Genomic DNA, 23,364 nt, shown 5'->3' on the forward strand with positions numbered 1-23,364 from the left:
GTGGATATTTCATGTGATATGCCAATTTTTCCAGCTCTGGAATGAGAATAATGTCAATTAGCTACTATCAAAAATCAAAACTTTGTTACATAGACATGACCAACATGGCAGCTTTTCACTATAGGTAGCCAAATACCTGTAGAATCATATAATAATCCAAAACGCTGCTATGTGCCATGCTTTGGTACTAGTAGAGTGCTGTTCCAAATCTGACAGAGCAGCAGAGACTCCACTTTGAGCTCCTCTGACAGCTTAGCATCACATGCTTCTTCCCTGGATAACAGCGTAAAGATTTCCCCCAACCTGGATGTCAGATTCCCTGAGGACCAGAGGTGGCTGTGAAATCAGTTCCAGTACTGTCCAATCATGAACCGTGTGTATTCTGCTGTCAGGTTTCCAGTTACTCAGGCAAATCCCCCTCCATCAGGTGGTGCAGTGCGACGATGCAACAGCCTGGCAAAATCCATAGTTTGCAGGAAATGTTAAATCTTACTCAGGCGAATATATACACAGCAGAATGGAGGTCTGTCTCTACTCTCTGGTGCCTTATAGTCTCTTAATTCTTCACATTCATTTGATCTAATTAGGCATAAGCATCTGGGATATGAGTCGGACTGGACTCTGAGGTAAAGACAGCAGAGGAGAGGAAGAGATTAGTCCTGTGTCAGCTCATCAAAGATCTTGCCAAAATTCTGTCCTATGAGCAAACCTACTTCACGTACACATGTCTCTGGAATGAAGCCAAAGGTATTCACCGTCCAGTGAAGGTTAGAACTCCATGATGCACAGAGGCACAGGTCAGGATGAGAGAGTCCACACTCCGCATCTTAAATAACAAAGACATGCAGGGAGCAAAAACAGGAACACAGGGCGTCGCTCCGTCAGACAAGCGTGACAGAATGGATCCGATTGATACGGCGGAAGCTGGAGGAACAGCTAATCTGTGGCGATCCGGCAGAAGATATGAATGTGTGTTGGTGCCAGCCAGGATGGCAGCGCTCTGGTCAGCAGTGTGTCTCGTCCTGCTGTATGGATGTGGTTGGAGGCCTGCTGATCGGGAGAAGCCAGGGGCTCCAGTTACAGCAGGCAGCCAGTACTCATCCCTCCCTCGGCTGCTTTCGCTCCTCTGCTCTATCCGTCGCTAGCAGATGCCGGCAGAAAGAGAAAAGCTTTTATCTCCTGCCTGCAGCAGCTTCACACTCTCCTCTGCTCAATCTCAGTTTCGCAATCCACCCTCCCTCTTTGGCTCTCCTCCTCCTTTTCATTTCTGGGTTGCTTCTACCTCTCTTTCTCACTCTCACTCTCTCTCTCTTTCGCTCCCTCCCCCTCTCTCTCCCGTTAGTGAGCAGATTTTTCTCCCACAAGCACACAAACTTGACCCAAAGGCTTCCCTGAATGACAGACGGCACGAGAATTGGAGAGAAAGAAAAGAACAAACTCGAATGTAAAGCCAACTGTTGCACCAAGTTAAGGCTTCAATCTATTTTCTCTTCCATTTATTTTCACTCTCTTCGTCAAGTTACAGGTTATTTATGGCTTTGAGGTAAAAAGGAGAGGATCAGAAAGAATGAGAAAGGAAATGAGAGGAAAGTAAGGGAAAAACCAAGAGAGGGTGGAAGCTGGGAACTATACAGTTGCACTGTATGACCAGAAAGAGAAGAATGGAAATACACAGAGCTAGCTAACATACAAGTTCCAGGCAAGGAACACAGACACACTGAGGATTGCTAAAAGGTAGCAGGGAAATGACAGGAAATCTGCATCAATGTGCTGATCAACCTGGGCTGTAATGGCAGTAAATTCACAAGATTAGCCAAAAAAAGTCTTGCTCAATTTCATTTTTATTGTCATGAAACTTAGTGCTATGCTGAAATGGATGTTAATGAATGAATGAATTTTTAATGAAGTTGTCATCACTGACATCCAACATATTCTGGTTCCAGTTACTCAGCTATGACCCTTCAGCTTTTCTTTACATATCTTTATGGTATAATGTGCTTTGGACTGTCAATCAGACAAAAAAAATGTTTTCCTGGTGGTAATCTACATTAGTCACTCAAAAAGGAATGTAGAAATCCAACACAAGCTCAGCAATTAAAAACTTTCAAACAGGTTTAACTCCCCTCCATCAGCAGAGGAGTCATGTATAAAGGTCTGTTATGTATGTCTTAAAGTGTCTATAGCTGTCCACCCACCATCACAGCAGCTAGGCTGAATGACACTGACATAATACGATCCTTTGCAGCACAGCAAGGTACAAACAGTGTAGATGGTCAAACTCAATGATCTGCGTGTACAGTAATTGCAGACAGAAAATCCTATGACCTAATCCATCTTCTTTCATTAACCAAAACCACGAGAGAACTTGGTACCAAACTGAGAGGAAGTGAAGCCAAGCCTGAACAGCACTAATCATGTCCCCAAGGCCTTCATCCCTTCACCGTGGCTATATGGCATCATGAGGATGTGTAATCGGGCTGTAACCATCCTCTGAAGCCCCAATCAGAATGTTTTCTCTGCGCTCAGAGTAGGATCAAGAGTCTTTATGTTTTTACACCTCAAAGCTGTTCTGAAAAGCAAATTTGAAAAATCTATGTTAAACTACACCCATCTGAAAACAGTAATCACTGTATAGAGATAAATTGTCAGCTTTCCTCTGGCATTGTATGCTGTATTGATATTTGGCTTTCAAACACTTGAGGGTAGAAGAAGTGAATCCTGCTACTCAGCACCTAAACAAGATATCAGACAATGTTCTTCCAGGACCTGCAGCTCCCATGTACATGACAGAACATAAAGAAACTATTTAAACACTAGAACAGTATAACTAGGTCATAAATGAGTGAAAATTAAGTTATATCGCATGTGTCCTCGTGAGATATCATTACTCTTACCATATTTTATTACATAAGGTTACCGTTAAGTTGGCAAAGGAGATGTCCTTTGAGTTTTAATCTGCTGAGCTCTCTTGATAACTTCTTAAGACTGGTTTTTACATTTATTTCAAATGGACACCTGCAACAGTTTACATGAAGTTTTAATGGACACTAATTATGATCGATCAATGCAATTTGGTTGTAATTTTCGAGCAAAGAACACAAACAAAATGATCCCACCAGCTGGTCACACTAACGGTGATGCATTTTTTCGGCAGCTCAGACATTTCCTCATCAGGATTTAGCAGGGACATACAACTCATTTAGTCAATCACAGACTGACAGTGAAGCAGCGGAAGGACTCAAGTCTCACTACAATACTGAGCCAAGTGGTGCCACCTAGGGATATCATTTTGTAACTGCAAATTGGGAGTGGTTGATGATACTGTACTCTACGTGTACATTCATACTGTATTCTGAAAATAATAAGATTGATAAATTGAGATATTCACGATATGCTAAAAAGGCTTTTTGCCTGCTCTGACAAGCAAATTTAAAATGGAAGCTCTCATGCTCTTGATGTTTTCACTTTCTTTGCTTTAAATAACAAGCTATGCATTCAGCGGGGAACAAAGTGGCACTTGCAGGAGATACAGAGAGAAAAAGCTGTTTGACTACAGCAGGTTGTCTGAGGAAGACTGTTGTCAGACTCAGCTGACGGTGATGCAAGACAGAACAATCACCTCATCTGTTACTTGATATTCCAGTGAAATAATGATTCAAAATAATAGCAACCAAATGGAAAGCGATAGCTCACTTAGTGAGCCTCTACAATTAGCTGATGTAATGAATTCGTCTTTTGCACAAACAGTCCTGAACACAAAAACCTAGAGGCTTGTTTCCTGAAATGACTCTCATCATCATTCCCAGACCAAAGCAGCCTGTTAGACAAATGTGGAAATAAGAAAAGTTCTGTCTGAAACAGAAATGTTCCAGTAAAGAGACTCTCAGGTGGACTCTTAGATGGACGTTGCTCTGTCTGAGAAGAACTGGAATAAACAGAGCTGGAGTAACACTGGAACAACATCATTCAATCTGTACTGGGTTTTGGCAGCAAAATGAGGACAAACAGGAAAAATCTGTGACGTATGCTGTCCATCTGGCACCGTGGATTTACAGTAATAGTCATCTAACTGCAGGAGTATAGAGCTATGTGTGTGTTCATTTCCTGAACCCAATCAACTCTTCAAACACGTCCTGCTCTGTAGGCCGTTTCCATCTTTCCACTCATTTCCATCTCCTTCGTCTTTTCTTTCTCTTTCCAACCTCTCTTCTGTCTTTCATCTTTGGGTTGGTCCTCTATTTTACCCCTCACACAATTTTCCCCCTTCGCCTCTCTCACACCATGTTCTCCTGAGTCATTACCAATGAAACAGCTGCTCAAGTGTAGCGCACTAGTGTTTCTATAGCAACCATCTGTCTGCATCACCTTGCTGAGGGTCAACTCAAAGTACACCCTAGTGGTCATCCACAGCAATGACAGCTAGTTCATGACCTTTTCACTCACTTGAAGTTTCATGACTCATTGTTGCTAAAATGTGATAATGCTCTGCTATTATAATATTAACAACTGCCAACACATTAAACACAACCTGAATATGTTTGAGTAGTAATGAATGTAGATACCTTAGTATTTCAAACTAAGTTGTAGAACAACATTGAAGTTGCCAACATTCGAGGTTAACAGAGTTTTTTCTCCGTATTCATAGTAAAAATACAAGCGACTGCAGTACAGACACTATGTCTGATACAGGAACACACAAATACTAATGTAAGTCTGAATGAAAAGCTCCTCTGAGTGTAACGCTGGTGTGAACACACAGAGAAAAGCTCTTCTTGGCAGTGACATTAACTCAGATCCCAACAGCTGGACAGAGACGTCTTCAAGTCCGGATCAGGAGCAGCTTTCATTCTAGTCTTTAATGATGTGTGCCATAACTTAACACATACTAGTTCAAGTGAAATAACCTACACACACACCAAAACCAGCAAGGGAAGGACACAGACCTGGAAGTGGAGGATAATGGTCCAGATGAGGCCTAGTGTCAGTTTAGGGTTCCCGTCAGTGATGTCATCATTCCTGATGTTCACAAGTTTGACCTGAAAGCAGAGGGACACAAAGTTGTTGGTGGGCTCCAATCCAAATAGATCTGCATCTTCACAAAAAGATGCAGACTCCAAATCTGACTCACATTAGTTTAATAATATGTGTAAATATCATGCACACATTGGAGACAAATTCCAACATGTTCTGTTAAATTCACAGTTTACTGCCAGACCTCCTCTCACTGATGTCATGAGATCATGAATTCTAAAACAGAATTGAGAGACTGTTGAATTAACAATATTCAGATTCTGGATTCTGAGTTTTTGCTGCACATTGTTCAATGCATGAAGAGTATCTACACTAGGTTTGTCTGTCTGTGTTCATACCTGTCTCTGCTTGAGGAAATCCAGAGCTATTTGGACATTCTGTAGTCGATGAAATCTCATCCGACCCTTTTCTCTAGGCTGAAATGAAAAAAAAAAGAACAACTGGTGAGTAAATTAATCTTAAAATCAGTCTTTTTATTGACACAAATGCAAGTGGCAGCGGAGAATTGAAATAAATCTGGATTCAATTCAGAAGCCAGGTGCAAGTCAGCACAGTTGTGTCGACAAGAAATAGTTCTGTGGAGGGGGATGAGCTGTTAAAGGCATGCAAAAAAATCCAAGACAAACTAGAGTCAAACCATGCTGTCTAAAGTGAAACCATCATAAGGAGAGGAGATAGGAGAGGTTTTCTATGAACATATCTGATATTCAGTCCAGAACCTTTCACATCCTAAACACACACTACTTTGACATTTACATCTAAGTCAACTTTAAGTACATGGTTTTGTTAGATACACATTTTGACAACTCAAAAATCCCAAATTACATTTGAGCCGCGAAAATGTGCCCTCCCTGGCCACTTTAGTAGGTACACTATGATTTGCTCTAATCCAATCAAACAATTATTAACAATTATTATTCATTGTTAGGTATTCGTTCACGCTGTCAGAATGTTCATCATTCAAAATTGTAAGGATGTTATATGAATAATACATAAACCAAACAGAGTTGTTGTATTTGATTATATTAGGTTTTACTGGTTGTGTGTGTGTGTGTGTGTGTGTGTGTGTGTGTGTGTGTGTGTGTGTGTGTGTGTGTATGTGTGTGTGTGTGTGTGTGTGTGTGTGTGTGTGTGTGTGTGTGTGTGTGTGTGTGTGTGTGTCATAAAATAGCCATAGGTGCACACAGAAAACCCAGCAAAATAATCCCAGCAGTGACTGACTGGACGTTTTGGATGAACATGTCGAGTCTGTCGGTCACTGGAAGAACACAAACATGATGACAGGTGGGTGTTGGTTTGTGACCCTGTCATCTTACATACATCATTAGGAACAGTGACACAGCATGTTATGGTTTCTTGTACAGCCCAGCATCCTGGTATAAAATCAGTGGCACAGCACTCTCATGCAGCCTCATAACTCCACCTACAGGCCAGAGAGTGAAGCTGAAAGGATTATAGGCGGCGACGGTTTCAACATACTCCCTGATCTTCTTCCTCTTCCTCCTCATCCTCCCCTGCAAACAAGATGAGGGGGGGGGGCCCGAGAAGCGAGTGCCCTTTTCAGTGAAGGGCCACTCTTCTGTTGCTACAGTAACAGAAGAGTTGGAAATGGGAGAAAGACAGGATGAAGAGGTAAAATATGAGGAGGACAAAACTAAAGCGGGCAGCACCAAAAGAAAGATGTGGGTCGCTTCCTGCGTCTCCACTGATGACGGTTTGAAACAAGAGCAGTGCATCATTCTGTTTGTAGATCAATGTGTGTCACACACTGACCTGTGTGTGTGTGTGTCAGTATTAGGACTAAGGTTCTTGCATCAGACACAGATCAAATAAACTGCTGTAGACCTGTTTACATCCTGGTGATGATCAAACATCACAACTCTGGCATCAACACTTTGAGCCTGGAGCAGAAAGTCACCTCTTGGGAAGGTTTCAACTTTTAACAAGTGTTAATATTCTCTGGGCTTTGATGGTATAACTAACATGAGCGGGTTTATGATTGAGCAGAGGATGAGTGTGTGATGGAAAAATGACAGTGATGTAAAAATGAGACAGCAGTCATATGTCTGAGCACATGTGTAAAATAAACATCCATACCAGAGTGACTCCAGAGAGAACCTCCAGCAACGAAATCAGGTTGTGTCCGTCCCTCAGGTCCTCATACAGGTCTGTGATGTGCTTCCTCACCTGACAAAGGGAGGAAGACACAGTTGTTAGAGTTAATTCCACACTGAAATCATTCCTGCGTTGACTCAGCGGTGCTGACATCTGCAGGCCGACTCAGCCTGCAGCGGACAGTGCAGGTGACAGTGGTTGCCAGGCCAAAAGAGTCAAAGGATCAGCTACTAACACTTGTCTCTGTTGCCATGCCAGTGCCTCCATGATTGTGTTAGACTGCTACCGATAGCAACCACTGCTAGCACAATGACTCAGCATCCCAAACGGTGTCAGTGCTCATTTTGTTTCAGTGTAGGACATTCAGAACGACAGTCAGACAGAAGCAAAGGAGTTTTAAAAGATAAGAGGCCGATGAACAAGGAAATGTGTGTTTTAATCCACATGAGCTGATATTGTGATCTCTTCGTCTAGCTAGACCACACTGAAATACATCAACTTTTCAACTAAGCTAGTAAATTCCTACATTAATTGCCGAGAAGCTCATTAAGATCAGGTAACAGCGAATAAAAAGCCTGTGTTTCCAGTAAAAGAAGACTTGTCTTTATTTTTCTTCAACAGAAGGCAGCAGAATGAAGTTATCCTGAACACAGGTCAGGAATAAACAACGCATTTCAAAATCTTTCCAGCTAAAGAAGATAAGGCTCACGTCGTCCTGCGTTACAGTGGTTTTCTGCAGCATGCTCTGCTGCAGTCCTGGCTTCAGGACAACACATCCTGTTGCCACTTTTCACCGGCCAGAGAAATAGATAGAAATCTGTAAACTGCAAAAAACTGCCTTCAACCACCATCTTTAGACTTCTCTAAAATGACCAGTTGACAAAGTCTTCTGCTGGAGTCGAGGTGTTTTTCTTACTATTACAGTTACAGAAGCAACAGCACCCTCCACTCATTTTAATATGCCCCTTTTCTATTTTCCTCTTCAATTGTTCTCTTCCTTGCTCATCTATGTCACATTGTCACACTTCTGTTGCCACCTCTTTTTGTACAGGGAGGGTTGACATTAGCTGTTTTACAAGAGAGACAACAGCACAAGTGTTAATTAGACTGCAGGAATGAAGCGTTGTCTCCAACACTGACTGAAAATGAGGTGCTGCTCTTGTGTAATTGTGTGTTAATGTGTCTGGGCGGGCCCACAGCTCCACAGAGGCCTGAATGAGTGGATTGTCCTTGACGTGTTAAATACCAGCTTTAATACCAACCTATTCTATTCTACTACTTACTAACTGTTTGTCTGGAGAGAACCCCAGGCCAGCTAACAACACCAAACACATGGCCAATTTAAGGAGTCTGGATTAACTGCATATGAGCATCTTTTTAACTCCTACCATCCTCCTACTGGACAGAGTTTGACAGGTACAGCATGGTGGCAGATTTATAGAAATTATTTCAACACTTGTTATAAAAATTTATTTGTCTCTGAGGCAGTTCATAAAATGTTAAAATAATTTGTACCATTTACTGTAATCCTCTTCTGAAAACAAGGCTTATGTTTAAAAAAAAAGATCACTTCACTTTTGCCTTCAACATTTTTTCATTAAATGCTTGCAGAATTTCAAAGCTACAGGAGCTAATTCCAAGTGCATGTTAGACATCTTCAGAGCCCACTTAGCTTCAATGTGGCTAACAGTTCATCTCAGCTAGAAACCTCTTGCCTGTTAGTAGCATTGTAATCCACAACTACCGGATTTGTTCTCCGTGTGTCAACACACTGCTGGGTCAAAGTGTGTCACTGCATGCCAGCAGGTAGCTTAGAGGCCAGCATTTAAACAGATCCATGTTTGTATTAGACACAGGTATACACACACATGCATGGTCTCTCTCTCTCTCTCTCTCTCTCTCTCTCTCTCTCTCTCTCTCTCTCTCTCTCTCTCTCTCTCTCTCTCTCTCTCTCTCTCTCTCTCTCTCTCTCTCTCTCTCTCTCTCTCTCTCTCTCTCTCTCTCTCTCTCTCTCTCTCTCTCTCTCTCTCTCTCTCTCTCTCTCTCTCTCTCTCTCTCTCTCTCTCTCTCTCTCTCTCTCTCTCTCTCTCAAGCAAAAACATGTCAAATAAACACACAGACTTAACAGAAAAAAAGGAGCGATGACGTTATAGCAATGCTTTGTCCAGCTCTCATTTCGGCCTTTTCATCCTTTCTCTATAGCACCTATCTATTTTCTGTCTCAAATCTTTTCTATCTTTCTGTGTGTCTTTGTGCCTAATCCCCACATGACAAGGTGGAGCGCTGTAGAATCAACATTCCTGGCTTGAGAGTCAACAGATGATCACAGATGATTGTTATACAATCACTTTATAAATAGAATGACAAGATTCTGACAAATGTGAGTTTTCATGCTGCTTTCTGTATATCTGTCCATTTTATCTTTCCTATGGACTACATGAGTCTTTTCATTCTTTCTGGTGTACTATCGGACACTCATGTCTACTTTGCTGACATGTCAATGAAAAAAAATCAGAGGTTGGTGCATCATTCCACTGACAGCTAGTCTCTAGGTTGTCCCTGTTTTCATTCCCTCTTTGTCACTGTTCCATGAATTGAAAGTGTTTCTAATTGTTTCTTATTTTACTCACTGGCAACTAACTACTGCTATAAATAATAATCATCAATCTGTCAATTTTAAGATTAACTATTTGTCAATGGCTTCAATCTGCATTTCATCTCAAATTAAATCCACATATTGAGTTAATGTCTTACAATGACAATGTAGGACAATGGTTCTTAACCTGGGTTCAATCGAACCCCAGGGGTTCGGTGAGTCGGTCTCAGGGGTTTGGCAGAGACTGAGGTCAAGACAAAACACCGACACATCGACACAATAGAAATCAGAAATAGAAGCTGTCCCATAACAGCTGAGGAGCAGAAGCTACATCTTTGCTGCTGCTGTCAGACTCCGTCTCTGACCTACATTTCCACTCAGTGGCCGGTCTGCACTGCCAGCTCAGATAGAGTTACATCCACAGGCTGGACGCTGTGATGACAGCCGCTGCCGAGTTATGGGGTCAGGCAGACGCTTCAGTCCATGGTCATGTGACAGAAATACCCTGCATTCTCCTCTCCTGTCTTGACCGCCTGTATGTGCCTCAGCCGGTGTGTGTATATCTGTTCTTTATGTGGCAGTACACACACAATCAGATATACTGTATGTAAATCTGTCAGCATAAACTAAATATGGTTGTGTGCCATTTTAGCATCATGAACATTTATGACACATTAGAAATGTGTCTGTTTCTAATGACACTGGTTGAGCTGTTTCAGACTCAGCCTCCAGACACTCAGGGTCACAGGTCAAACAAACAGCGACTAGCATAAGGACCCGGTCTCTATGTCTCACACCTCTTCTCTTACATGTCTTTCTGCTGGGTTGGGTTGAGGTAAGGGCCTGTTTTTACGTGATTTAAACAAACTATAGTTATAACAATTCAATGATACATCACTTTGATTTGCTGTTGCTAAGAAAACTTGCTTTCTTCATTTCTTGTCTAGCTGTTTTGACCACTGCTGCTCATACAAACTGAGAATAATGGATTAAGTAACACCTGAATAAATTCACTGAAAAGGAAGAATTGTTTGTTACACGCTGCTGTGGTTTGGACCAAAAATTACACATAACGGGTCACTTTCGCTTCACCAAGTGTAATGAAATGTGGTTGTGTAGTTTTTCTTCCTTATTTCATGAACACAGTGTAGGTTGGAGAAAAGCAGCTTCAGAGCATCACTGAGCCATGATTCACTGCCGGGTGTTCTTGTGTCATTCTTTCTCCTCCAGATATATTGCTGATAATGATAATTCACACTTTATTTATCCTGCAAATGGGGAAATTCTCTTTTCACTCACATGTACATACTGTACATGTGTTAATCACAGCACCAGGTTATATATACAGGCCCCTGAAACAGGCACAACACACTAGGGGCCTTTAAGCGTGCAATTAGTATAGAGGTACAGGGGAGGCAGAGTGATGGGTCGCGTGAGGAATCGCGCCCCAAATGATCAGCTTGTAGGGGGGACAGCGCCTTGCTCAAGGGCGCCTCCGCAGTGGCTGGGAGGCTCACACTCCAAAGGGTATCTTGGCGGGAGCGGGAATCAAACTGCTGATGGCTGGGCGATGTCTGATCTTCAAGACATCTGCTCTACCGCTGAGCCACTGCCGCCTCAATATATCATATAGTATAGTTCATATTAATGTCTCCACAGAACATTGTCCCAAACACTGTATCATTTAAATCACGTATCAAACTCATGGCCTGGATGCCAAATGTGGCCCTCCACATCATTTTATGCAGCCCGCAAGAGAACAAAAGGTCAGAATGTCTAAAAATAAATAGATAAAAAAGTGTACTTTGACCAAAAACTGCATTTCCCTTTGAGGACAGTTGTTAAGGTGGTGTGGCCATCGGTGAAAATGAGTTTAACACCCCTGATCTAGATAGTTCTGAGCTTCTGGAGGAACTTCCCTGTGCTTCTATGTCAGCAGAACATCTCAGAGCTCAGGTTTCTTAATTTCCATCTTAACAGATGTAGGGGCTTTGGATCAGTCATAATTCAATAAAAGTTGGTTCAGTGTTTCGGCATCTGATTTTCAAATCTGTCTCTTTTGATGGGTGTTAACAATATTAAAAATGATCAAATCAGTCATCAATAACAGGGGAATCACAGTAGTAAATGCAACTAGGATTGCTATACAGTGGTAACTGTACTTACGAATGTCTCTACATACAAAATTTTCTACTTACGAAACGCCTAAACAGGAAAATATTGCCTCTAGTTATGAAAGAATTTTTCGTAATTTCGAGTTACGAAAGGTAAAAATACAGTATGGGTAGCTACTCACAGCTCCCAAAGGTTCCTGAACGCAACATTCTCATAGCTGCTCTGCCATTGGCTATTACCTAGCATCCTGGCATCCCATTGGCTAAGAGGGACCTCTGTGTGGAGCTAGATAGGTATCTATGCAGCGCCCTTGTCACACCCATGAGGTGTTCTGATAGTTTTACGCAAATATATTAACTTTTAGAGTATTCGCTATGGACCCAAAGAAAGTGACGGAGAAAAGAGGAAAAGAAAAGACAAAGAAAAGAGTTTTTTTGTCAAACAAAGCAAGAGATAATAGAAAAGCAAGAAAAAGGGTTGCCAAAGAATATGGCCGTAATGCATCTACAATCGCCACGTTATTAAAACAAAAGGAAGTTTAAGGAGTTTAAGGCATCGTGTGGGTGATTGGAGAAGTTCAGAAGGAGGACTGGAATTCACTCTGTTGTTCATGGTGAGGCAAGAGTGCATGAACCAAAGAGGGCAAAAAACAATGAGGACAGCAGTTAAATGGTAAATGACCATCATTTTTATTCTTTACTCTATTCTTTGTTTTTTACATTATGCACAACTCTCAATTATTGTATAATAATCTAATTCTAACATGTATTTGTTACATTTTTTGATGCATTTTTATGCTTTATAAAACATTTATGTCTGAATTTTGTGGGGCTTGGAACGGATTAGGGCATTTGCATGGAAAACGCATCTCTACTTATGAAATTTCTACTTCTTCTTTCTCCCAGAACCAATTAATTTCGTAAGTAGAGGTACCACTGTATATATAGTTTGGGACCTCTGTTGGAGGTATTGCACATAAACTAACGCAGATGAGATGACGGATAAAAAACAAGCAGCAATAGACCTGGCTGGCCTTTCCACAGATAGCGACACATATTTGTGATAAAATACCTTGATGAGGTGCTTGTTGACCCATTTTGTGAAGGTCTTCTTCTGCACCCTGTCCCGCTCATCTGAAAAGAGAGAAGAAGGTTGAGTTCATCATTCAAACAAAGACACGCAGACCTTAGAGGATTGGAGCGAAACCACCACCACTGAGACCCTTGATGATGGTGATCCTAGTTTCATCTGTGAATAACAGTTTGAGTCGGTCGAACATGAAAGATAGCATGTGCACCACTCTATGATGACAGCTTTTATTACTGAGACGTAAAGCAAAGTATTGACTGTTAAACAGTTAAACATTCCCAAGGTTCAGTTCATGACCCTCGACTTCAGATTGTGTTGTCATGTTAACTTTCTGTGTTTAACTGAGATGACATCATCACTACAAACTGAGGCGTGATTAGTCTTAGAGAGATTGTTTTCCTTTGGTCTGTCCTATCCGGTCTCAGCCCCAGTTCTCCACAGGCCAGAGGTGTGAGGCAGCCAGGCCAGGAATAGAGCCTTGTGCTGGGACACAAAATGTGTTATCTGCCCCCCTCCTCACCCTCCCCCACTCCTCTTCAGTAATGGAACCTCTTTTTCATCAAGCTCCCTTGTCTCCTATCAGTCTGTTCAAGCAAAAACAAACCCTCTGCTTATCCCTTTCCACCATACTGTTCAATATCTAGCTTCCTTGTAGAGGGAGAGTCAAGCTTCCCTTAAAATGGCGTTGTGTGTTCCAGAAATGACTGTGTTGTGTCTATAAACAATGAACACATGTGGAAGACATGTGGTCTGTAAAACAGAAATAAATGTGGACCCTGCTGTTCTTATGTGATAGCAAACTGATTATCATCAAATATTCCATATGTGGCCATGTCAAAAACATTTCAGGAGGCCACTGTGGGTTTGATTAACGTGTGATACAGAGGTCATGTTTTTCCTGATATTTTATAGAGGTGCACACAAGTGTTCAGAATCCACAACATGTCACAAGCAGCAATTTTCCTCATCCCCTCTTGACACTTTCTGGGTCTGACTACTAGCTATTGATTATTGTCTAAACAATCAGCAACGGACAGGACATCCTGGTGGAAAGTGGTTTTCTGCTACTCTTCCAGGCTTGTGGTTTATGGGATAAGTCAAAGACGATGTTGGTTTCAGTTTGAACACAGGGCTGCAGTTGACGTTGGCATCGACAGTGGGGTCATTCCTAAAATACCTAAAATACTAGAGATTGCAGAGATCCCATATTACCTGGTACATACTGGGTGTAAAGCCCACATCCTTGAATAATGCTGAGTCAGGAGATCATTGGGCCTTAACTGTGAAACACTTACTGGCTAAATGTAAAATTGCTACGCTTCTGTTTACAGAAGGAAATGCATACAGAAGAGAAGAACTGGGAGGAGATGTGGTGAGAAAAGCATTGTCCTGTTCCAACAAGGGAAGAGTCCCAATATGAGAAGGTCTGCAGGCAAATCCTGGAGGCTACTCAAATGAAAGAGGCTCGAGGGAATGACAGCAACTGCAGACGTGTGTGCGTCATGTAGCCAAACATGAGCAGCAGCTAAGTCTTCAGGTGCTCATTGGAGAACACAACAGTTGTACAGTATAAACTATATGACATGCACCTGTTTGTATCCCAAGTGGTGCAATGGTTAATCTTTTAATGAGAAAATGTACTGCTTTCCTATAAGAATCTAACAGATACTAATTATAAAAATATAAAATCTTTCAAATTATGTAACAATAGAAGTTACACAAATTTAGTATTTCTAAAGCTTCCAAACATTATTTCTGCAGAAATGTTACTAGAGCCTTAAAATACAAAAGAACACATAGTGGTGATATCAATGATGATTCTGATCATTCTTGACTGCATTAGTCCCATGTTTCTAGTTCTCTAGTCGTTACAAACAGACAGACTAAAACTGTGATTATATATGAAAAACGTTTAACTTCTACCTAAACATTCAAACACATTGACAACAAACAAACAAGTCTTCTTTTTAACGTCAGATGAATTTTGTTTTGCCAACCATTAAAAGTTGGAACATATTGCCCATGTCTAATTATTATATGTTAATAAAGATATTCACAGTACTAACTCAAAGCTTGTAAGACACCAGTAGCTGAATCAGCTCTAGCCAATCAGGAGACTTCTGCAGGTACTTCTCTTCCTTCCTGCCAGCTGTTCATTGGTTACCATGTCGAGGTCATGAGGAGGAGAGATCCTATCACTTCCTCCTTCAACTATCTTGTTATCTTGTTCTCTCACATATTAACACATTTAAATTGTCCCGAGACCTTGAATTGGGAAACTCCTGAAGCAGAAAAGATTTCAAATTAAGAAATTTGACTGAGGATCTAGGTCAAATAGATACAATTGCAGAATGACATAGAGTTGACTTAAAGGCCAAGCCCAGAGCTGTAGAACAAATATTTCGACATACTCTTGCGTCATAGTTTCAACACTGCAACACACCCAGCTTCCCAAACCAGACAGGGAAGCCGAGCTGGACAGTCAATACGAACCACGCTTGAAAGGTTTATTTGTGTCACACACACACACACACACACACACACACAACACACGGGACTCATCACTGCACATGTGGAAAGCTGAGAGTGGGGTGACAGCCACAGCATGGCAGCCATTGATCTACGCTGTACACATGTTCACATGTACACACCCCCAACCAAGCACACACACAGGCGTACAGACTGACCTGCACAGCACATGAGCGAGTACAGGTGAGCATTGAGGTGGCCTTCATTCCTGTAGTCAGGCCACATGGTCCACGGCTGTGGCGTCCCCTCCTGCTTATCAGAGCTTCATCTGATGCTAACAGCTTTAATCCAACACAGAAGTCAGGTGATTACGTCTCTGCCGATGAGCCTCCTCCACATACTCCAAACAGAAAGCAGCACCAGCAGGTACTACCGGATTCCGGTCTTGACTCCCTCTGCACTTCACCCGATCTCCACTTTTCTGGGAGCTGTCATAGCAGACGCTACCAGCCGGCCTACTCGCTCGTCCCTCACACTCCGTTCCCAGGATCAGTCGTTCTCACACGTGTGTCAAAGTCAGCGTCAGTACCCGCCCTCAATCCGAAGAGGACACCCCTCCTCCTTCCCTCCACAGTTCCACTTCCTCACCAGGCAGTCGCTCTCTCTCTCTCTCTCTCTTGTACTCATTCTTTAGCTCGCTCGCCCTCGCTTTCCAGACACTGTGCGAGCTGCAGCTGACAGCAGCTCTGCAGATCTGCCTCCTCCGTTTACCTCTCCTGTTTGTCTTTTCATTCCTCTGCTGCTCTCTGCAGTCAGGAAACTCTCTTTGCAGTTACAAAGGGATGATTTAATTGTTTTAGTCTTTAGGCTGTAGATAGGATATGGTGGATGGATCCATGGTGAGGTGCTCTATTCTGTTGTTTTCACACCACAGAACTGGTTTTTATATTGATGTCCAAAGAAGCCCAAGGCAGTTAAAATATTTACTACAGCGCAGCTCTTAAAAAGAACACATAACAAAAAGATTCCACCAGATAGATGTTATACTGAACTCCATTCTTGAGTTATCTTTACACGCCACAAAAATACAAAAGCTTGCAAAAACATAAAAGAATGGATTGTTCTGCAGGACTGTAGAAACACTCAGTCAAGTGTTGACACTGACAAAAGCCAGAAGAAGCAGCAGCTCCATGATATCTCCATTTCCACTTTTTCCATGCCTTTAGTCCTGCTCCTTTGTGTTTCTTTTCCTTAACAGGCAAACATGAACTTCCCAGCTTTCTTTTCTACCGGAGTCAAGAGCCTCGTTTCTGTTCTGCTTCAATGTGAGCTCGGCAGCTTCTTCAAAAGGATGACCGTCAGTGTCAAGAAAGGCCTAGCAGACCGGTGATATTATTTAATTCAATAGAGAAAAGAAAACCAGACCAAGCAGAGCCATCCCCGTCATTATTGCAAGTGCTTTATGTATGCAAACAGAAGAGGGAGACAATGAATGAATGAATACAAATGAAGGAAATATGTTGGAGATGCTCTTCATCCAGACACAATAATCATCCAACAGCGAGTAACGGACCTGCTGCTCAATGTATAACCCAACACAAGCCAGAAACCTTATTCTAAACTTCCTCTCACAGCCTCAACACTCTTCTGTGCTTTTACTTCTCCTCTCATCATCGCTACCTCTCAAAATAATTCCCCCAGCTGTTCTTTTTTATATTTTATTCAACTTTTTCCATGAAATATTAGTAAATAATGAATTGAAAGACCAAAAAAGCAGAGTAAGGCATTCCAAGTATAGAGGCAAGGGGTCAAAGTTCAGCTGTGGCCTCGAGGCTCAACAGCAGTTTTGAGAAGATCATGTAACCCAGCTGGGAGTCAGGACGTGAAGGTGGAGTCAGGAGACCTGCTCTGACAGCAGGTTTACTGCAAATGGAGAACAGTCCAGATAAACTTGAGCAGGCAGCGAGTCACAGCGAGTCCTCCGTCTCCCTCTGGTTCCTCTACCAGTGATGTCACTCCATCTCAACACGTCCTTCTTTAAGGTACTCAACGCCATCAGTTTCCTCTGCTCCCCATGTCCTCATTGAATCTCTCCTCTTTCTATCTCAAAGGGCCCATCCACACTAAAAATACCAGATGGAGCTTATGCCCTAATACCACCAAATGTACTTATCCCTCACCCCCTCCTTCCACGTTATCACCTCTAATCTCTCACTCACACTGGTCTTCCGGTGATCTGGCTTCCTCTTCATGCGATTCAATTAGAATTACAAGTGGGAGGGAGCTTTTTCAAATGTCCTTCCTTTCCTCTTGGCCCATTATCTGTCTTCCCTTTTTCACTTTCCCTTTGATTTTTTGCTTCTTTTCTGCCAGGCTGGCTCCCGGCCTTCATTTATCCTCCTCCTCCTCTTCTCACTCACAGGCTGGCAGCAGCCTATGAGTGTTTCATTCCTCCTCTCCTTCAGTTTCTTTTTCTGTGAGCTATGAACACTGAATGCTAAAATGTTTCTAAAGCTACACGAGTTTAGTCCAGCTCTGCAAATCAACTGACTGAAGAAGAAGTTTCACCTCAAATATAGAAACGCTCTCGCTCCTTGATGGGTAGTTAATGCACAGTGAGCATTAGTTAAACAAGCCGTCAGACTGAATTCAACCTGCTCTCCTGTGGCCACAGCAGAGACAGACCTGAGGACTGGCACAAAGTTACAAGTCTTACATAAGACAAGTCCTGAAGATAAATAATTTCATAATGTAAAACTTCCCTTCAATGACAGGAATATTCTTTTGCTGAGTAAAGACGTAGTTAGTGTCTTCTTGTAATTTTTATGTTTCTTATCTTACTATATCAGTGTTTACCTCACTTATATATAATTAATTATGCAGAGGCAAAGTATGCATGTCTATTGGCTGATAAGAAATATGTTTTTTCATAATTTAGGGGCTTTGGGGATTTTTTTACAAGGCTGGAATGGTTTAAAATGATTGCAGTTATTTTAAACGGGGAAATTTTGTTTGACTTACGAGCTCAGTCACCTAACGGATTAAACTTGTATCTGGAGGTTCTATTGTACTCAGATAACCATTTGAATGTCAGACTGGTTGTGTGTTTTTACTTTGCAAGTATGTTCATATCTACTCTTCCTCCATGGAGTCAGAATAGATGAAGTGGATTTAGACTAGAATGTCATCTCACTTGAACATTAGATCAATCAAACTGTCCGTTTTTTATCAAATGTTTCTCATTCTCCCTGGAGAATACGGTAATCTCATTTAAACATACTTAGCTGTTAAGTAGTGCCTCATCTCTCTTAAAAGCATTGCTGCCTCCACAGATCTCTCAGAATCACCAGGGGTAAAGTTGATCAATACAAAGCCAATCATTGTATGTCAGACAAAATTAAACCTAAAATTTTGCAGACTTTTTCCAGTGTTGTTGCTGCAAGATGCATTACAGACCATTTCTAAACAAAGGTGTAAAAGTCAGGTCAAGATTGTGTCGACATGTTTGAGATAAACAGCCCGTTACATGAGGAATATAGGATCTAAATGCGAACGATCACTAATACAGAACTACAACAGCTGAGTGGAATGTGTTCCACACTGCAAATCCACGGTGTTACATCAGTGTTTACTGATAGCTGTGAAAAATTAAAACACATGACTCAACTTAGTGGCTTACTGGAAGCACAGCAGCTCGTTGTTTGGTGTGGAGCATTTACTTGTAAAAACAAGACATAGCTAGCCAAAAAAGCAGCCAAAGACACACACGCTGTCGCCGGTTTGAATGCATGAAATATAACAACTACTCTACAAAGAGCCAAATAAGGAGGATTCTGTTCCACTGACTCATCTTAAGGAGATGAAACACTGCAGCAGCAAAGTATTAAAAAGCATGTCTCACTGTAATGAGGGATGAACCATGAGAAAAATTCTGTTCTTTGTTCTTTGACAGCAAAAGCTGGTTCACATTCCTGCTAAACTGTAATATAGAGAAAAAAGATAGAAAAACATTAGCGTGATGTCATCTGCTTGTGTCATAAGCCCTGCAGCTGCTGAGCGACATGCGAATGGAGACAGTTTAAATGAGGACACAGATATTCTGAGTGAAAAGTGAAGTTATCCTGTTCAAAACATACAGTTTGGGGACGGGGTTAAGCAGGAAGCATATGGAGCTAATGTCAATACTGATGCACAAGAAAGGAAGACATTCTGAAGTGAAGCAGAGACTGAGATCAGATGAGGACTAACAGAAACGCTGCAGCGGTTACAGAGAAACATTCAAAGCTACCTGCTGGAACTCTGGCTGTCCATCGACAACGGCGACAGTAGAACCAAAACCCAGCCGCTGTCAAGAAGTGAAGAGTCACCACGAGGACGGGTGTTAGAACTGTTAGGTCTGTCAGGAAGTCCATCAAGATTGATTACAAATGTCCACAAGTGGAAAAAAATAGTCCTAATAGGAATTTACAAACATTACAGAAACTCCACTGACGATACAAATTCAGGTGACGTCTCAAAGCTGCTGGTAGCCATGAAGGAGAGACTTTACAAAAGGTTTCTCTTCGTTAGTCAGCAGAATCACAAGAGTCCTGCTTTCACTTCTTCTATTTGTACATAAATATAACCTCCAACAGTTTCTCCACCATTTCTTTACTTTCAGCACCTCAATACTGGAGTTATGAACTTCTCTCCGTTTAGATGCCCTCCCTCTTCCCCACATTACCTCTCTCTCTCCTCCCGTTCTGACACACTCTAAGCGTGAATTCCATTCCCCTGAAACAAGCCACCAGACTGTTTGATGACCGTTGCTCAGTGCAGTGTTAGCAAACTGATAAATACATGAAATACGACTAAACACATGGAAATGTGGATGATGTTCCTGTGGCTTAGTCACTGATCTCACTCTGAGGAAGACCACACCGGAGATACCATCAGATGCTTCTTCGTGTGTGTGTGTGTGTGTGTGTGTGTGTGTGTGTGTGTGTGTGTGTGTGTGTGTGTGTGTGTGTGTGTGTGTGTGTGTGTGTGTGTGTGTACACACAGGAGACAACCACTGGACACACCACCAGCCTCGTGTCGCCAGACGTAGCTGCAGGACGGAAATCCTTCTCTTAGCTCAGGTTGGTTTGGCTTCAAAAGGGAGGATGTTGCTCAAAACACTGGTTGCTGTTAGAGGCAGAAACCCAGTTCATCACCTCTGGACAATCCATCGCTCAGAACCAAACCATCAGAAAAACAAAAGCTGTTCCAACTGAGCGCTTCTGACTAAATAATACATATGTTTTCATTAGAAAGCAACAAATATCCAGTTAACAAGTTTGGACTAGATCACAGGAATTTTACAAATATATTTTAAAGCATGTAAAACTAAATGTCCAATTTGATTCTTAACAGTTATAGTAATGAAATCAAAACAACATATTAAATTGTTAGCACCATTATTGAATGTATGAATGTTGACTGTAGTTGTAATGGTTCTTTCAACGTGAGCTCTTTGGTGGCATGGATGTTGTGTGTATTTTTGTGTTAGGGAAGTGTGTGTGTGTTTGTGTGTGTGTGTGTGTGTGTGTGTGTGTGTGTGTGTGTGTTTACCTCTGTTGCTAAGGGTGAGCAATGCATCCTGCCTGTGACATTTATGAGCAGCTATCTTTGAATGATGTCTGCTGAGTGTGATTGAGCATTCGGGAGCTTCAGATAGTCAGACGGATCTAACTAAAGTGCGTGCGTGCGTGCGTGTCTGTGTGTCCTGAGTGCTATAGTAAGTCCTAGCAACCTCAAGACAAAACCATACAAACACAGCCTCCATCCATATGACATGTCCTTGGTGTTAGCTTGGGGCAAGACCTCAGGCCCACATGGGACTGAGGTCATTTTAAATAGAACACTAGGCGCTTCATTTTGCACCTATTTTCAGCCATGACACATTAATCTAGAAATGGGTTTGACATTTTAAAAATGCATGTCTTTGACAAGAAAACAAGACCAATCATATAAAATTGACAGTGATCTGGTGACACGACTACTGAAGCTCTCCCTGTAGATCCATGAGGGGCACAGAAGTAACCTTCTGTCCCAGTCATTTCCTGATGATATGAATTAATGAGATGTGATCCTCTTTCCACCTGTTTTGCGTTTCAACGCTGGGGCATTCTGAGGCTTGGTCAGTGATTTTTCATTGCAGCATCACTACATTGCCCAGACTCCTTTCTCTCTTTATATTAGGGAACATCTACAGTATCTTCATGTAGGTTTTAGGGAGGAGCGAAATTAGGGAGGAGCGAAAAATGTCCATACATCCATGTTTACTGGTTTAAAAAAAAAAAGTTAATTTATATAGTGCCTGTCAGATTTTTCCTCAAAAATTACATTCTTATACAGCTTTAGGTTACAGTTGTTGCTCACCATAGAGTGGCTTAATTTACTGAGTGAATAATGATGAATTGGCATTAATCCTAATTACAAATATAGCAGAAGAATATTTTTAAGTTTTCAGGAGTGCACCCAAATAATAACCGTCTGTGTATTATATATTAACTCATGTTTCATGTTTTTGGTTTCTTCTGCCACTGTGGGGCAGAAGAGACCAGTGTCAACCACAAGAGGTCACAACAACCTGTGAGACCAACCTGCTTTCATCAGGGCTTCCTGCTTATTTGAGCTTTTCATGTGTTTCTTACATCATTATCAAAGATTAGAAAAATCACATCACCTCAACATGACACACACAAACTGACAATGAATTTAAGATTCAAACTAAGATATACTGCTTTGACCTGCGCTTCTGCAATAAAACTCATTCACTCGCAAAAAGACATTTTATCCATTTTTCTTTTCCCTTTTCCTCACACATTCACGGATGCTCACATGGTATGGTGTATGTAAGAGTCTGTGTGCCAGCAAGCGCGCGCGTGTGTGTGTGTGTGTGTGTGTGTGTGTGTGTGTGCACGCACGTACATCAGCTTTCAGGTCAGGAGGTCAGTGGTCCAAACTGACACACTGTAGAAAATGCTGCGTGTGTAAACTTTATCCACACAACACAAATGCACCAATGGAGCACAATTGTAACAAATCCTGGATATAAAGTCAGACTAGTGGATGAATTTGACAGAAGGAGGAGAAGAAGACAGAAGAATGAGGAAAGTATTGGAAAGTGAGGGAGGCTCCAATGCAGAAGAGTGTTATTGTTGGGCCTGGCTGCTGTGTGACCTGTTTGTGTTGACATGAATGAGCCATTTCATTCAGACATCAGAGACATCTCCACACTCACACACACAGAACCAAGACAGAGATTGACACAAAAACACAGAGCCTTTTGTGACAGACGAGTACAGAATCTCTGCTTTCACAGGATTATGAGGTTGTAGATGTTGATGCCTCAGCAAAAACACAATAAATCAGGAAAGCGTGGTGCATCTTTAAATTGAAAGAAATAAAATGACCAAATGTGAATCATTTTACTGAAATTAATTTCCTCCTATAATTCCAGTGTTGATGACAAAGGACACATTACTGGTGTTGTGACCACCAGGTTCATATCCTGTGTTTTTAGTGTCACAGCTTGTTTATTTTAAGTCCTCTTAAACATAAATACAAGTAGAAAACATTTTATAAGTCCCAAATAATTATGTAATTTATTTGGTGATGGCAATCAAGAAAGACAATTAGGACAAAACTAAATGTTTTTGTAAGGTTTGATTGATTCTTCCATACATGTAGAACTCTTGCGTGTTCGTGCAGCAGCATATCTGCCTCCCACCTCTCCCTCCCCCAGTAAGGCTAAATTCTCCCAGTCAGCATCCTTCACAAAGACAGCCAGGATGCCACTAAGGTCACCCTGACACACAAACAAAGAAGTATGCAAGCACACGAACTATCCATACAGAAATATACTGAGCACAGCATCTCTGTCCTGTGCCTTCAAAAAGTCCAGAGAGACGAATTTAAGCAGA

General features: G+C 41.7%; 1 protein-coding gene across 7 annotated transcripts in view; it reads right to left on the reverse strand.

Moving 5' to 3' along the window:
* The window catches only part of macf1a (microtubule actin crosslinking factor 1a), a 192,368-nt gene that overhangs the window by 107,205 nt on the left and 61,799 nt on the right, over positions 1–23,364 (reverse strand). For 6 of the 7 annotated variants that reach the window (XM_068332821.1, XM_068332820.1, XM_068332818.1 and 3 more), the window contains exons 2-5: positions 12,929–12,990; positions 7,129–7,218; positions 5,370–5,447; positions 4,944–5,036 (exon numbers count right to left, since the gene is read on the reverse strand). In XM_068332821.1, coding sequence (XP_068188922.1) covers positions 4,944–5,036; positions 5,370–5,447; positions 7,129–7,218; positions 12,929–12,990 — 323 coding nt within the window. Of the gene's footprint in view, positions 1–4,943; positions 5,037–5,369; positions 5,448–7,128; positions 7,219–12,928; positions 12,991–15,633; positions 15,964–23,364 lie in introns of those variants that run through there. The other variant, XM_068332816.1, reaches the window with a different exon arrangement.

The sequence above is a fragment of the Antennarius striatus genome, chromosome 14 (genome assembly GCF_040054535.1).
Source record: "Antennarius striatus isolate MH-2024 chromosome 14, ASM4005453v1, whole genome shotgun sequence".
Taxonomy (NCBI): Eukaryota; Metazoa; Chordata; class Actinopteri; order Lophiiformes; family Antennariidae; genus Antennarius; species Antennarius striatus.